This window comes from Numenius arquata, chromosome 10 (assembly GCF_964106895.1).
Source record: "Numenius arquata chromosome 10, bNumArq3.hap1.1, whole genome shotgun sequence".
Lineage (NCBI taxonomy): Eukaryota > Metazoa > Chordata > Aves > Charadriiformes > Scolopacidae > Numenius > Numenius arquata.
The window spans coordinates 41,292,750-41,308,717 of record NC_133585.1 but is presented as its reverse complement, the minus strand read 5'-3'; the positions used below and the strand labels follow the sequence as shown (position 1 = coordinate 41,308,717).

The 15,968-nt window shown below is 41.7% G+C and overlaps 1 protein-coding gene across 2 annotated transcripts; it reads right to left on the bottom strand.

Annotated features, from left to right (window-relative positions):
- Nucleotides 1–769: 769 nt before the first annotated feature.
- NUP54 (nucleoporin 54) lies at nt 770–15,781 on the bottom strand. Of its 2 annotated transcripts, XM_074154709.1 has the most exons (13): nt 15,646–15,697; nt 13,656–13,817; nt 11,217–11,300; nt 10,976–11,110; nt 10,041–10,270; nt 7,024–7,211; nt 5,959–6,155; nt 4,189–4,243; nt 3,514–3,607; nt 2,911–3,018; nt 2,400–2,519; nt 1,934–2,044; nt 770–1,596 (listed from the first exon to the last, which is right to left on the bottom strand). In XM_074154709.1, exons 1-13 carry the CDS (start codon nt 15,695–15,697, stop codon nt 1,468–1,470), a joined length of 1,665 nt encoding a protein of 554 aa, XP_074010810.1. In that variant the 3' UTR covers nt 770–1,467. The 2 variants fall into 2 exon arrangements, with proteins under 2 accessions (XP_074010810.1, XP_074010811.1); XM_074154710.1 differs by lacking the exon at nt 13,656–13,817 and having other exon boundaries at nt 15,646–15,781.
- Nucleotides 15,782–15,968: the final 187 nt, after the last annotated feature.

The following is a 15,968-nucleotide window of genomic DNA, read 5'->3' as shown; positions in this document are numbered from 1 at the left end:
CAATTTAAAAAGCAGGGAGGGGGTTGAAGAGTTTGAGAAAGAGACCACACCTATTTATCTTGAACACACAGCACAGTCACTCTAGCAGCAACACTATGGTAAAATACTTTGGCCCTTGAAAAAGAGAATTCTAGCCTCATTTGATTTCTTAGTAGAACCCCTGCTACAGCCTATATTGCACTTTTGAGATATTTTATGAATTGGAACCATGCTTCCAAAAATAAACTAATCTTTTCCCCCTTGATTACAGTTCCACATATACTTTTTTCAACCATAATGCAACTATGTTTCCAAAAATAAACGCTCTCAAATGAATGATACAACTTCTACCACGCTGAGACTCTATTTCTATTTTTTTCTTTCAAATGTTACTAATGGAAATCTATTTTTTTTTTTTTGTGGCTAACAAACAAAATGATTCTGTCTCTTCTGTCTTTGAGTTGTTTCTGCTGTACAAAATCCTATTGCAGAGAATAATGTATTTTATTTTCAGTGACTTTTGTAATGGAGGACAAAAAAAAAAAAGCTCTCTCCAATGCATGTAGTAGGCACCTGCTCTGCAGTACTTGGTACCAGGTACTATCTAAGGGACATGACTTTGTATTTTAGTTTGGAGACAAGACTGCCAAGCAGATCTGTGGCAGTGGGTTTAATGGTCTGGGACCTGCCATGTGTGAAGGGGAGTGAAGTACATTAACCTGGAGTTGTTAGTAGTTTCACTTCTTTGCTGATGTAGCTAAGAAAGAGCCAACACCATCCACAAGTTATTACAAAGTCAGACTGAATTTATTACTCTCTGGCAATTAAAAAAAGGCAGAAGACAACGCTTAGACATTCTGTTGTTACTTATGGGGCAGCAAAGCTTTGTATAATTCACATATGTAAAGAGATAAACCATAACCTTCAGATCCTTGCAGTCCAAAGGAATGACGAAACTGGAAACATCAACTTCCCTGCAGCTTGCCCCAATAAACTACTTGTATTGCAGAGACAGACATAGTTACAGCAACATACATATCTGTAACGATTTAAATTAGCTGCTTACATAATGATATTACTTGATTGTTTTGACAAAAACATGGAAGCAGGCTAAGCTTTCCACAACTCAAGTCACGAATGGAACAATTGCCTCAGCACTGCATTTCTAGGACAATGCTGTTGTAGAAAAAGGAGAAAAAAAAAGAAAAAATGTACAATAGTACATATAGTTTTGTAGTAAACCAGTATCTGAACAGATTCAGTTTTCCTTCTTTTATTAAAGCATATACAGCTTTATAAAATATAAACCTTCCAAAGGTCAAGTTCAAAAGCTTTGAAGAGGCTTTGCTAATTCTAAAAGATAACAGCCAAAATACCATTGCTCCTAGAAGATGTGTTTTATTTTACCTCAACAGTTTTAGCCTTGGAAGGTGAACCATGAACTTGAGTAGCACGTTTGGAGTGAGCCCAGCTGCAGCATCCACCATGTCAACTGAAGACTCCTCCTCTGATGGGAATGCTCTCGTTCAGCCCATGTTCTATAAGTTTGATGTCCTCCAAGTCATCCTTTATAATGCTAATTAGGTGACTCAGGCCTTCTTGCTGCTGCTTCAGATGCTGCAGATAGTTTAAAAACTGGCATGAGCATAGTTCAACTTCATAGATTTTAAGTAATATTTCTCAAAGGTGTCATGTCTGGTGGCCAGGGCACATTGAAAAGCCTGGCATATTTTCTTTGGAAGAAGGAAAAACAGTATTTTCTGTACTAATAGCCTAACTGCATAGAGTGGCTTTGTGCAACACCTTGCTGCACTGTCACCGAGAACAATAAAAAGGACTTAATCAAACAATTACAAAAACATGACATTCTAGATACATCTCCCAAGTTAGTGCACAGCTATCTTAAATTATGAAGTTTAAAGAGTATCCCAGGATTCTACCCAGTAATACTTACTTGCTTGATTTCCCTTAAGAGGTCTGCGTCTATGTAATAGCGCTCTTCAGCCCGCACTGCTCCAAAGTGGTTTTGCATCCTGATTTGGGACATGAGCTCATTCAGTCTGCCCTGAGAAGAGAAACAGGCTTAAATCAAACACAACTCATTTACATCTGTCAGAGCTCCAGCATGTACCACTCCTTAAGTCACCAGGGCAGGAAGCATTGCCGCTCATTCCATTTTAATTTTTTTTTTTTTGGAAGACATGTAAAAAGCAAGCAACTTCAATACTTTTAAGAACTCAAGAAAATACTTAAACACCTATCAGTCATGCAACAAAGAACTTGAAGATACAACCTCGTAACACTACCAGACTTGCCTTCTGAAAGCTGTCCACAACAAGTATATATGCATGGTTTCCAAAACCTACATTCTTTTGTGAGGAAAAACCAGAGTTGTTGGCAAATTTCTATTAGCTACTCACCTTGAACTGCGTAGGTGCATTAAGTTCACACTGAATTGTATCTAACTGTACACGAAGCTGCTCTTCATCTGCTTGAATGGCATAACCGCTTTTCCTTTGGATCTCCTGCTTTATTAACACCTACAAAAGAAGCCTTTGAGGTTTATTAGAGAAGACTTTGCCCACCTCTTTCCCCACTGGCCCATCCACATGTGTTTTTGCCCTTCCTCCAGCATGTCACTCAGCAGATTTGTTCTGTTGCTTAGTCTGCTGCTCTGAGACCTCAGGGCAGTCCCACGGCTTCTGAGTAAGTGAGAGAGTAGGTTCCCAAAGCAGTAAGACAGACTGTGCACATGATGCTTTCTGTGACAGCTCTGCCTGTTACTTGAAGCAATACCATTTAGATGAAGTAAGAATTTCATTTTCAACATGTGCCATGTGCAAGAATGCACAGGTCATCCTGCTCCCTCTCAGTTTGTTTTCTGGCACTAGACTGTGTGTCAGAATGAGTTATTTAGACTACCCGTGTTACCTGTAATGTTCTGTGAGAAAGCGCCATCAGCTTCCTTTTGTACTGTGCAATTTTTGCCATAGTTGTCGTTTGGTTTTTCTGCAGCTCGCTGATATCTTCTGATATTATCTGCAAAGGAGGAGATGGAGTCAGCTGGAAGCCATAAGAGTTTCTGACAACAGAACACATTAGTCCTAATTTGAAACCAGGAGTTTCAAAACAGTACACAGTCCAGCAACTTAGCATCCTCGTCAAATATGCTTTCATTTCAGAAAGCTTTTTGCTAGACCCCTATTGTTCTGGTTTCTATTTACTTTCATACGCAACTGGGCTTTTCAGAAGGCATCTGAAAACTGCATGCCCAAATTAGAGTCAATGCCAATGCAACTTATTCCAGCTGGTTTGAATTAGCCTGTAACAACACAGCAAGCTTGAACCTCTGCTTGGGTTTTGGCCAAAAAACATAACCAAGGAATGTATTACAAAATAGTGATAAAGAGTCACAGCCCCATGCATGTGGTTCCGGTTTCAGTTTTCTACACACAGGAGGCATGGGGGGAGGCTCATTTAATAGCACATCCTTTGTCAACAGAATGCAGTCATGATGAAGATGAGAAACCTTACATCTAATCGAGTTTGATGCTGTTTGGTCATCTGATCTTGGACCTTCAGTCTTCTCAACAGTTCCTTGAAACCCACCATTGGCACAGGAATAAGCCTACAAGAATATAAATACTTCTTACGACACATTTTTATATTAGACACGTGGTATGGATTAATAATTATGAATATAGTCTAAAGTTACAGATGATCTTGATCTATTATAAATTAGGAAAATACATAAGCATATCTTGTTTGCTAAGTTCCGCAGTCCTCACTATTCCTAACAACCTATTCCTTTTTCATAAAGAAATCAGCCTAAGTTATCTGTAACCCCTGGATGATGTACCCACACAAGGGTACATCACTTTCAGCTACAGGAATAAACAGAAAAACCCATAATGGTTGCAAAAAAAAAAAAAGAAAAAATAGTCACAATAGCTAGTCTATATAATGGAGGACACCACAACTGGAAGTGATGCAAGTAAGGCTCTTTATCCTTGACAACCCTTAAGCGCCTAAATGGGTAAATGGATTAGACAGGCATTTCTAGTAATCCTCACTGCTTCAAATGAGATCAGCACTTGACAAAGTTATTCTCTAATAAGTTTTTTACAAGTAACCTGAAGGGTACTACACAATATTATATATTTCTCCCCTTTCCAAGTCTTTTTGTAATACTCAGACTACTAGACTTACTTGTCAGGATCAGGATTGTCAACTTTGGCTTGTTCCCATATAATAGGATCAACACCTTAAAAAAAACCAACCAAACAAACAAGTTTTTAGTATGGATAGATCTGAATAAATATCGTATCTTACAGGTGCTAAGAAGGAAAAATGCTAGGAAATACATAAGACCTCTGAACTATGCCAGCATGAACAACTGTTACATAAATTGAGGTTAATTAAACAAATGTAGTTCTTGGAAGTTTTGGTTCTGGGCTGTGGCAGTAAATTCAGTCTAAAAGGCTGTCAAGCACTTCTACTGGTTTGAAAGGAACAACTCACAGGTGATCAAATTGGACAATCCATACTTGAAAGGGAAAAATTCCCATCTTTTCTACTGTATGCTACACTTGGGTGATCCTTCCTTTTTAAGTTGCTTATTAAAAAAAAAAAGAATAAATTAAAAATCAGTAATTAAGTGATCAAAGTACCAAAAGTTTGCAAAATAATCCCAGTATGAATTATTGTGGTTGCTAACAGGATTCGTCTAAGGATTTTATCTGTTGACAGAACAGTTGCTTGTTTTGCCATGAACTGTTTCAACAGGTAAATATGTAAAATAAAAGCACCATAACTGTACATGTACTTCAGCAATATGATGCAAGTTATTACATTCTCCAAACTTTACTGCACATCAGATCAGGGTATAAAATGCACATACCTAGTTATGTTAGGAAAAAAACAAGACAACACTGATAGGGAAACAATTGATTTTCTGACCAGAGAGAGACATGCAAAAAAGGGAAAAAAAAGTGCTGGTAATTTAACAATTTCAGGACAGCTTAAAGAGGAGACCAGAACAGTCAGGTATAACAATATTCTTCATTGCACAACACTCCAGGTCATTCCTCATAAAACTTATTATCTTTATACCAAAATTCATCTCTTGAGGCGTGACTGCTTCTCTAGAGCTCAGCACTAATACCTCTTCTTGCTCATCACACTGCTTGATGAGCCGGCCCACAAACCCGGCTTCCTTCTTAAGTCAAGCTGCACCCAACCACTGTTACACAGGCCTTATGATACACCTCCAATATTAAAGAAAGCCAATGTGCTTGTGCACAGAGCAACTACTTCTCCCCAATGCAGCTGGAAAACACTGCTGCTTGCCTCCAATTTTTCTGCAAGAGTAGGCTGAGTTCTCTTTGCAATCCAGATATCATAGCCTTTACTATGTTTTTAAACACTATGGTCTTACCGAACACGCTACATCATGTCTGCTGGAAACCACAGACTGCTTTCGACCCACTGCAGGGAGTTCGCTGCAAGTACTACATATGATAGTGTACAGACTTAGAGAATAAGGTACAATTATCCTATGAAATGGCATGAACGGCACCGAACTGCTCCAAAACAAAGCTGTATACATCCTATCTGTGGACCCATATACAGGCTAAGTGACTCCCCCGAAAATTAGGAAGTGAATATAGGACATGATTATTCTGATTTTTTTTTTTTTAATTGGACAAGTTGTAGTGATTTATGATGACTAAATCATGTAGTATGATGTTGTGTGGCATATTACTGATAAATCATAACTGTCTTGGTAGACCACATCACACTTCAGTAGGGAAACTGGCTGTAATTAAAACCACTACATCAGTATGTCAGGGTGCCCTGGCAACTCTTGTAGTTTTAAAAGGTGTTTTCCAGTAGGCCAACACCTGCATTTTTCCCAGAGACCCAAAAAAGCCCCAGCAGAGGCCCAACTGTGGCCCTGTGCAGCCCCAGACCACATACCGGCAGGAGGGTTCTGCAGGAGCTGTTTGACTTGTGCCGGGGACAGCTCTGTTCTGGCCATGGAGAGGCTGACCCCCAGCTGCTGCAGGGATGATTTTATGTTGGCTTGTTCAAAGTGGGCATAAAGGGTTGTTGCAGGAACTCTCCTTGACGTGCCGTTGGGTGAGCGCTCAACAACGTAAATGATCACTTCTGTCCTGCACGCAACAAAATGCATACTGTCAGAAAAAGGTCAGCAGAGTATAGAAACTAACACAATAAAGAACAACCCCAAATCAAAGTTACCACTTCTCCCAGCTGACTTAACTTCCTTTAGCTGAGGTATAAAAGTACCAGTAAATGCAGGGTTTAACACAGCAAGGAAGAGAAGAGCTGTAAATACCCTACAAAATTACATTGTCCCCCCTGCCAGTTTTAACAACCATATTATATGGTGATGCTAGTTACTACATTAAGAATAACCTAAAACCTTTGGTCTTTAAAACAGAAGGAACAAACTGTGGGAAAGTAAGAAGCAGAAGTGTCAGTGTGCTGAATTACTTCAGGCAGACTAGGCTGAGGCCCCCAAACAAGTCAAAGCACTCCAACATAACACACAAAACGAGCCAGCTCAACTAGCCTTGGAACAGCTTTCCCACCGAAACAAATGTCTGCAGTACGAAACACTGCAAAGATCCTATTACTATACACCCCAATGCCCTTCCACCTTATGCACGGCCAAGTGAAGAATAACTCACAGCTCCTAAAATACTAAGTATTTATCCCACCCTCATGGTTTGCATCCTCATGTCCTGTTTTTGCTGCTGAGCAGGGTCTGGAGAAGCCTATTTCCTGACCTGAGGTCCTCAGCTGTGCACTCCTGCAAAAGCAACTAACATACACAGGAAAAATACTGGACTTAACGCCTTAAGAAAAAACAACATGAAGGAATAAGAGACACAAAAATCAGACTCAGGATGAACAGATCTAAAACCAAGGAGAAAGGAAGACAGAGTGGAGTAAGTGCCAACCCTTTATAACATGCAGTACCAGATAAAACCACAAAACCGTGTAAAGTTCACATACTGGTCATCTGGCATGGTTTTAACACCTTCCACGTTGACAGTGAGGGTCTGGTTTCCTCCCAGAATTTTGTGTAGTGATTCTACAAGCTGCTGCTGCTGGCTTCGTATATCTGTTTCTTTTCTGTTGAAGACCAAGACCACGAGGCCATCTTCATCTTTGTTGTTGGGCATTAAACTGTAACCCACAGCCTGCAAATGAATAAACATTTGCAGGGATATATTACTTAGGGAAGGCATATCTATGTGGCATGAAGGGGGGGGGGGAGGCTAAACCCCTCAATTTTTAAAGTACCTGGCTCAAAATTTAAGCTACAACATATTCAGAGATTGAGAAACATAAAATCAATCCCCCTTTAAAATGTTCTCTCAAAACGCTACCAGTAGTTTTTGAAACAGTTCAGATTTTTACAAAACTTTTGTGAATTTTGTAAAACATTACTCATCTTAAAAAAAAATAAAAATGCTCTGTATGGATTGGGAGATGCCAGCTCAGCAGGGTATTCATTCTACTTCAGAGCTGATATCAGTCAGAAACATTTTACAAATTTACACTTTTTTTAAGTTGCAAAAGGAACCAGAGGACCAGACTTTAATACAGAAACATTACTAGAGTTCCAGAAGAGTTTTACAACATTACATTTCCAGATGTCTGGATGAAAAACAGTTAGTGACATAACTTAGTTAAAAGATAAGGCAACCATAAATCTTTATGGATTTCTTAGCATTTTCCTACTGTAGATCCAGACACTTTGCCTGGCAGTACAAGCCAAAACATGGACATAGAGTATTTCTATTAGCTAAGACAGGAATCAAGTAAGGTTCTCCACATGAGAAATTGGGACAGCCAATTCTCCTCATGTTAGCAAATGTCAAGGTTTCTTTGTACAACTGCTCATGAAATTTAACGTTAGTCTTTATCCTTGCTGTGATAAAGCCGTAGTAAGGTTAGATGTTTAATTCAACTTCATAATCTAATACAGGAACACTTGAGGCCATCTGTGCTAAGTAACAAAGTGCTTTCCCCGTTTCAGAAAAAACCCTGTTGGCTCCAGTGAAATTCCACAGGACTTGTAAGGAAGACCTAAACTGTTAACTCATTATAAGCAGAAGCAGAGCGGCAGTTTTCATCTCATCTTGCCTAAGAACTGTCACACCAAACATATCACTGGTGACATGTTGGACAGCGGCTACTTTTTAAAGCCCTGACATTGCACGTAGGTGGGCAAATTGTGCCTTTCCCCTTGTGCAAGTTCAGTTGAAGAGAGAAATGAGTTGGGGATGTGCCCAAGAGCCTAGTCTTTGTCAGCAGAGGGTAATTCCCTGCAATGGTGAGCCTTGCAGAATCAGCCTTCTTTGATTGGGCCATCCTGTCACAGAGCACAACAGCGACAGCTAAGGAAGAATTTGGTTTTAAGCACGTCCCTTTCACTTTCATAGCTGTGAAAGAGGCCCACACTGTTGGGAAAGACTTGCCAGTACACGGAAGACTAAATCTCATTATGTGCGAAGTAGTACTAAGACCACACATACACGACTCCTCTGGTATTTCTGTTTAAAATAAGTAAATAAATCTTTCACAATTTCTTTATGCAATTAATTATTTTCAAACTGTAACAGATGTTTTACTCCATTGTGGTCCTTCAAACGACGGCCTGCATCACATACTTTGGAAGCACACTTTTCTTGGTTCTGCATGCTTCTCATTTGTTCTAGAGCTGGAATTGTGTACAAGTGGACTCCTTGAACACCTGCGAAACCCTTTGGGTAATGCTTCATTCTTATCAGATGTCTGATGCTTACAAAGGCAATAAACCAAACTAGCTTATGACACTTCGCTCCCATACCTGAGCCACCAACTTCTCCACTGTTTTTCTTAGGCTTCCGCCATTGCTGGCATACATCAAACTTTTCAGTATTTCACTTAAGTTATGTGAATTCATAATGGCATTAGTAATACTAAAGTCATAGGGACAAATGTAAACCTAGCATGTGGCATTGTCTAACCTGAAGCAAAAACGTCTTCTTTTGGTAAATGAAGCTCTACAATAAGCAATTTTGCATCACACAACTTATATTTTGCAATTTTTTAAAGCCCAAAAAGCTCTAAAGCCATTTCAGGAAATAACTTACAAGAAAGTAAGCTTTCAAGTGTATTATTAACAAAATATTCAAAGTAACACCAAAAAGGTAATGCAACAGAAGCCAAACATTTGTTATGCAGGCACTCAGTTGCTGCAAAGATTTCATAAAAGTGTCATGATGTATATAATCAAAACTAGCCTTAATTAGGTATTAACCTACATTCAGGTTAGAAAGTTTGCACTTCAAAGAATCAGCTTGGGAATGGAGGGTATCACTGAACCTGACCCAAATCCACTTTAAAGTCTGAAGCTTAGCAAGAAAGTCAGCAGGCATGAGATTTGCAGAGGATGAAGAGTTACATATTCTTTGTTGACATGAGAAGGAAGATCTGGAATTGCTGACGATATCATACAAGTAATGGAGTCAGCTTTAGCACTGCAAGGATAAAGGCAGAAGAAGGCTGAAGGCCAGCGTATTTAAAATGGTATGCACGGTTCACAGAGGGTTTTTCTAGCATAGCCAAAACAATGATGAAAGACCCTGAGGTTCTTATTCCCGATGTCAAGATCTTTTTCAGATGGGATGATTATTTAGTTTCTTTGATATTGTAACCTAAACAAGCACACATTAAAATTCATTTCCAGAGATCTGCTCCAACCACACACACACTAATCTGAATGTTTTAAGAGAAAAAGGTTAGTTTCATGATCCACATAAGCAGTCAGTATCTAGTACCTCAACAACATCCAGATTTCCAGCATCTATATATCCTCAGACCTTTTAATTAGCATACATCAGAACTGTGTACATTACCTGGAAAAATGCCATTTCAGACTACTATTAACAGTAACAAAATCTGATTTACCACTCATGAGACACTCAGCAAGCAGAGTAACTGCTTCAGAACTGTTTGCAGGCAGCTGAACAATTCTATACCTTAAACCTGCAAAAGGGGTTTTCCTGCGTGAACTCCACTGGAGCGATGTTATTGTTGAAGTACCCTTTGCCTGTGCCCCAGAAGGCCTGAAGCTGGTTCCATTTTGCCAAAATAGCATCTCTCTCATCTCCTAAGAGTGTTGGAGCTGAGAGGGCACTGGCTGTATTGATGAGCTGGTTCGACTGGGCAGGTGTCTGAGCAGGCTGGCTGAACAAGCCGCTTCCTAATGCTGTGTTGGATGAAGAAAAACAGATTAACTCCTTTACCAACCAAGACAAACTTGCTTGCTAGCATGTTCCATCTGCGTATCACTGGTATCACGTTTTTTCACATTTTGAGAAGCAAAATAAATGCACAGAAAAAATAAATCAATATCAGATGTTTTTTAAAAGTGTCTTTTTACATACAATCTTCATCAGCAACAGCAGTTCCTGAATGATAAGTTAGAAGAGAAGATTTATTCTTTTTTCTTTAAGTAAGACATCTATATTCACCACAACATCATCTGGCCCCTTCAGTATCTAAATCTGAAGGGTACCTTTGTTATTATAAATTCAGTAGACTTAGAGCCTGCAGCCGGTCATTATCCAGCTCACATTTAAACTAAACTCAACACTGTTTTTCTCCCCTTTCTAGTAATGCCATGACTGCCAACATCAATTCCATAACTACTCTTCCTACCACTGCCAAACCAAAAGGGTGAATATTGTCGGAAACTCAGTGGTGAAGCCCAGAAACTTGCTCGAGCTCCAGTGTTAAAAAAAAAAAAAAAGCAAGAGCTGCAAATGTAGGCATTTCAAAAGCCAAATTTCTGAGAATTCTCCACCAATCAAGTGTAACAGCCTCCTTTTACAACATACTTTTGTCCCACCAGTTGTGTGCCTGTTGCGGTCTTATGCTTTCATTGCATAAATCAAGAGAAGGAGATACTTACTGGTCTGTTGCTGCTGGGTACCAAAGCCTCCAAAGCCCAGCCCAGTTCCCAACCCACTACCCAAGCCAGTTCCAGTTCCTGTGCCAAAACTAGTACCAAATCCAAAGCCCTTGTTCTGGGTAGCACCAAAGAGCCCTGGGGAAATAAGCAAAGAATTATTGAGAAAAAGAGGAGAACAGTACCTGTGAAATGCAAAACATTATTGTGAAGGGCAAATACTTTCAGGCTTGTGCTCTCTTACCGCTGGTGCCTGTATTGGTGGGAGCAGAAAAACTGAACGCTGGTGCCGCAGTGGTGGTAGTTGTCCCAAATCCGCCAAATGCACCTAACAAATAAAGTTTACAAGTAAAGCTGTTGGCGTGTTGTGAGCAGCAGCTGTGCACAACGTGAAACAAACTGCACACTTCAAGGGGTGTTATGAGAAGAGGTGTTGACAGATGGATCTATTATGTTACAAGCATGTAGTTCACATCGATCATGGGTATCGAGTTCATTGTCCAAGGAAATGGGGGAGAAAACATGAACTAGAAAGCCAATACATCCATGGTGTGCCAAGAAAGCAAAAAAAGAAAACCAGCAGTTAACTAACATACTGTTCCTCTGCCACCGGGATGTGCTTTCCTAGTGACAGACACAACTAACCATAGTATTTCTTAGAGTCATACTCAGGAATACTTCTAGTCAATGTTGGTAAGGGTTTAATAAATGATCTGATGTTTTGTGAGCTTTTTAAACATTCCTAACCTCTTAAGAGCAAAAATAGAAATATATCAAGTAAAGCCTGAGGCTATGGTGCACAAAATTGCCGTGCCTACATGGGAATGCTGACAGAGCAACAATTTCTTTCTACACACAGGTAAAATTCTATGAGGTTTTGTTTTTGTTGGTTTGGGGTTTTTTTTGTTTGCTTGTTTTTTTTAAACCTAGTTTGCCTATCATCCTCCCCATTAAATCTCATTTTGAGGTTCAACCACTATCAGAGGAAGACAGATACGAAAGCAATCAGCCTTTCAGGATTTTCGGGAAGACCAGTCACTGGCTAGCAGGAGGAGACCTAAGTGAGGGCCTCAGCTCTAGTATGCCAGAGAAGTCCCCAAGAACCCATCTTCCCATGTGCCCCCTTAAAAGAGGTGTCCTGATACAGGGCAGCTACCAGCCCAGACAGCCTTCAGTGCATGAGGCTGCACAGGTGCTGGATGCTACCCCATCATCTCTTTGCTATGGTGGTGCCAATGCACCATTGGCCCAAAGTGCAGCCTATGGACATCTGACTAGCCCTGGAGAAGTAAGTTTGCTCCATTACATACTGTTTTTACATGCGTTCAAATGAAGAAAGACAGTCTGCTACAAAGGATTTGTCAAAAAGATGCTGCCACTGCTAACTCACATGTCAATAGCAAAAAAAAAAAAAAAAAAGTCTCTTCAGACCTACTATTACTGTCCCCTAGTATACATACAAAATAAAAAGCTTAAACCAGAGCTGACATGCAATTGCATTCTATTTTCATTCAGCAAACATCTTAATGCGAGCAGATGTAAGGAGTTGTTCTCTATAATATTCAAGTTTCAGTCCTACCAGCAAGTGAGAAACCCTAGCGGGAGTACCATCAGATGACACCATTTTTAGGTAGTTTCGTACTCACAGCAATTTAGTCATCTGGATCTGAGTGCAAATTGCTAAACAAAATTAAGTATCCAAGTTCTCTTCTGCAGTAGTTCAAATTTCGCTACAGAAATACAGTCCAATAGTGTTCATGCCAAATAAAACCAGACCCCTCGAGTGCACAAAACAGGTAAGAGTACGCTAACACAGGGAGCAATGACACTGTGGAATGAATATAATTCCTATACGAGCAGCGGCAACAAGACCTCACAGGCTAATTCTACACGAGTAAAAGCATTAGAAATCCATACAGTTAAACATTTTTATACAAAATAGAGAAGATTTAACTTGAAATTATATCAGCTGATCCCTCAGAATTGTTGGGCCTACATGGGGCCATGAATGGTTTTCTTAATTAATACCCAGCGCACACATCATGCACAAGACCCTCCTAGAAGGATAAAGAATCTCTTAACGAGAGCCTGGGATGTGTGCTACTTCAGGGTGCAGATTGGCATTTAGGAAACAGAGATCACAGCGAGGGCCGTTCATTTTGTGCTGATCGTATAAAATTTGTTTCTCCACAGAAACTATTGAGGTGTAGTGCATTCATGACAGCCAACGGAAGGCCAATGAAGAGACACAGGGGAAAATGAAAAACATGACTGCAGTAGTCCAAGAATCTGGTGTCAGGAAACATGGCGTTAGGGACCAGCTCTGCAATTGGTCATGATTGCCTGGATCTGAACAGAGAATTGATGTTGCCATTTTGCTAGGTAATTGAGGCTCAATTTTTGGCTGGGTCAGACTGGTAGGTTACCACAATTCATTCCCATTTCAGAGACTGAGTATTTGGTACATGCCTATTTTTCCTCAACAGCTATTTCTTGAGAATTTAATAGGCAAAAAGTCCTACAAGCCTATGGCTCTCAAACCCATTCCACTTTCAGAGCTTTTATTTCCAGTCTTCACTGGATATGACGATTAGTACTAAGCACAGATTCTCAGTTAGGAATGTAATTCTTGGACCCCTGCTATTAACATTTATTACAGAACAAGTATTTATGCATTATCTACCTGCACTTGCCAGACTGTTACCAAAATTGAATGGTGGAGTTGAGGTAGTGGAAACACCGAAATTCCCAATATTAAAATTCACTGCAGGATTAGCAGTTAATCCGAAACCCCCAAAATTAAACCCACTGGCAGTGGAGTTTGTAGTTTCAAGCCCACCAAATCCTGACAAGCGGGAAGCAGAAAGAGAGCAAGGTAACATTAGTTCTAAGTAAAAGGTAGGTTTAGGAAAGAAAAGCTAAAATATTTTTCCAGCACCAAGGACAAGACAGGTATAGTTAAAAACAAGAGTAAGATATTAACTGGCATTAAACATTATTTATTGAACACAAGGAGGACAGTTAAAAGCTTTCTGTTTAACCCACTCTCCCTACATCACTGCTGTAAGCATGTTATTTTTCAGCTAACAGTTTTTCCATCTAATTTCAAAGCTATATACGAAAAAAATCCACTTTTCAACATTCCAGTTAAAAGTAATTTTTAACCACCTAAGATAGCTCAATACAGCTGCATCTGTAATAGTGTAACTGACAGTAGCATAGTTATTTCATAAGCTATCAGGAAGGCAAGAATAAACCATTTCATGCTAATATCATACCCACATACAAGCAGCAATAGCAGACTAACCACAAAATACAACTCCAGTGGCTGAGGCACCATGCGTACGTCAAAAACTCCAAAGCGTACTTATTCAAGTTATATTCACAAAATCTGTCGTCTCTAGCACCTGCTGGAGTCTTACCTGATGAACCCAGGTTTTTCAGTGCTAAGAGCAATGAGCTAATACAGCAGCTCCCCAATTCCCTCCCCAGGAGTAGCTGAGAACAAGTTCATGCTAGACAGGCAAACAGACAATGGGAAATCCCAGGGTGTGATCCCAGAATTCCCTCTAATACTGGCCTGTGAGCACAATAAACCTTTTAACAGTGTCCAAGCAGTACAAGATTATCTTTTACTTTAAGATGGGGCCAGAAAGTCTGTCTAAAACAGCCAGAGTCAGAGGGAAAGCCCATGCAGTATAGCCCAGGCTAACTGTGGTGAAGATGAGGCCTGTCCAAAAGGCTTATTCAGAGTGCCTACTCTAAGAGCCAACAAAGAACTATGTTAATAGGTGAGAGTAAGGAAGGCTCTGGCTTACATTTCACCAAGACTGAGAGTCAATTGACAGCAGCAAAACAGTAAGAGGGAAAAAGTCTTTCTTCCTTTACAAGTTAAACACTGTCCTTTACACTGCTCGAAAATTAACTTCCAAGCGCATCTCATCCACGCAGGAACGCTACTGCCATAAAAGCGATGAGCTGAGTGAGCTGGCAGCACGAACCAGGCACCACCGTGCACCACTACAAGTGCCCCAAGAGCGACTGACTCATTTCGGTGGGATGAAGTAAGTCCTGGACGCCTCCCGACACGAACCCGCCACCACTGCGCAGAAGCTGTTCGGACGGGAGGAATTAAAAAAAAAAAAAAAACACAACCGAAAAAAACCTCGGTGCGGACACCGTTTGACCGAAGGCGTGCGGGAGAAAGCAGCGAGGGGAGCTCGTATCTCACCGGCTCCCCCGAGAGCAGACGACCAAAGCCCGCCCGAGAGCAGCTCCGCAGGGCCGCGCCCGCCGCGCTCCGTGGGACCGGCCTCCCGCCCGTCGCTGAGTGGACGCGGATGGCGCTGAGGGAGGAAGCGCGCGCCTCCCGCCGCTGAGGGGACGTGGATCTCATTGGCAGGGGGGCACGCGCGCCTCCCGCCACTGAGGGGATGCGGATCTCATTGGCGGGGGGGCACGCGCGCTTCCCGCCGCTGAGGGGACGCGGTTCTCATTGGCGGGGGGGCACGCGCGCCTCCCGCCGCTGAGGGGACGCGGTTCTCATTGGCGGGGGGGCACGCGCGCCTCCCGCCGCTGAGGGGACGCGGATCTCATTGGCGGCCCTTCCGCCGCCGTTAGGGAAAGGAAAAGGGTCCACCACCCACCACCCGCCGGGGCCCCTCCCCGCTCACCGGTGGGGTTGGCGGCACCGGCGCCCGCCGTCGCCCCGAAGTTGAAAGCCATGAGCTGCTGCTTGGGAAGGGAACGGGGCGGCGGGAAGCGCGCGCAGCCCCAACGAGTCCGACCAGAAACAAACCACGACCGCTTCCGGCCGCTGCCGCCAAAGCGCTTCCGGGTGACGCAGCCGCCCGCTGGCAGGTGAGCGCTGTCGGATGTACCACTACGCGCCGGGGGGGGGGGGGGACGGACGGACGACGGAGGGGACAGCGAGTCCCCACCCGCGGGGCACAGTTAAAAAAAGGGAAAAGAAGCCCAAACAGCTCTTTTTTGGTTT

What these genes read in the sequence shown, in the direction of transcription:
- NUP54 (XM_074154709.1), bottom strand. Translation starts at nt 15,697, where the DNA reads ATGGCTTTCAACTTCGGGGCGACGGCGGGCGCCGGTGCCGCCAACCCC. An exon ending in CACCAATACAGGCACCAGCG is followed by an intron (nt 11,111 to 11,216) that starts GTAAGAGAGCAC and finishes TTATTTCCCCAG; the next exon opens with GGCTCTTTGGTGCTACCCAG. An exon ending in AAAACCATGCCAGATGACCA is followed by an intron (nt 6,156 to 7,023) that starts GTATGTGAACTT and finishes TGTTGCGTGCAG; the next exon opens with GACAGAAGTGATCATTTACG.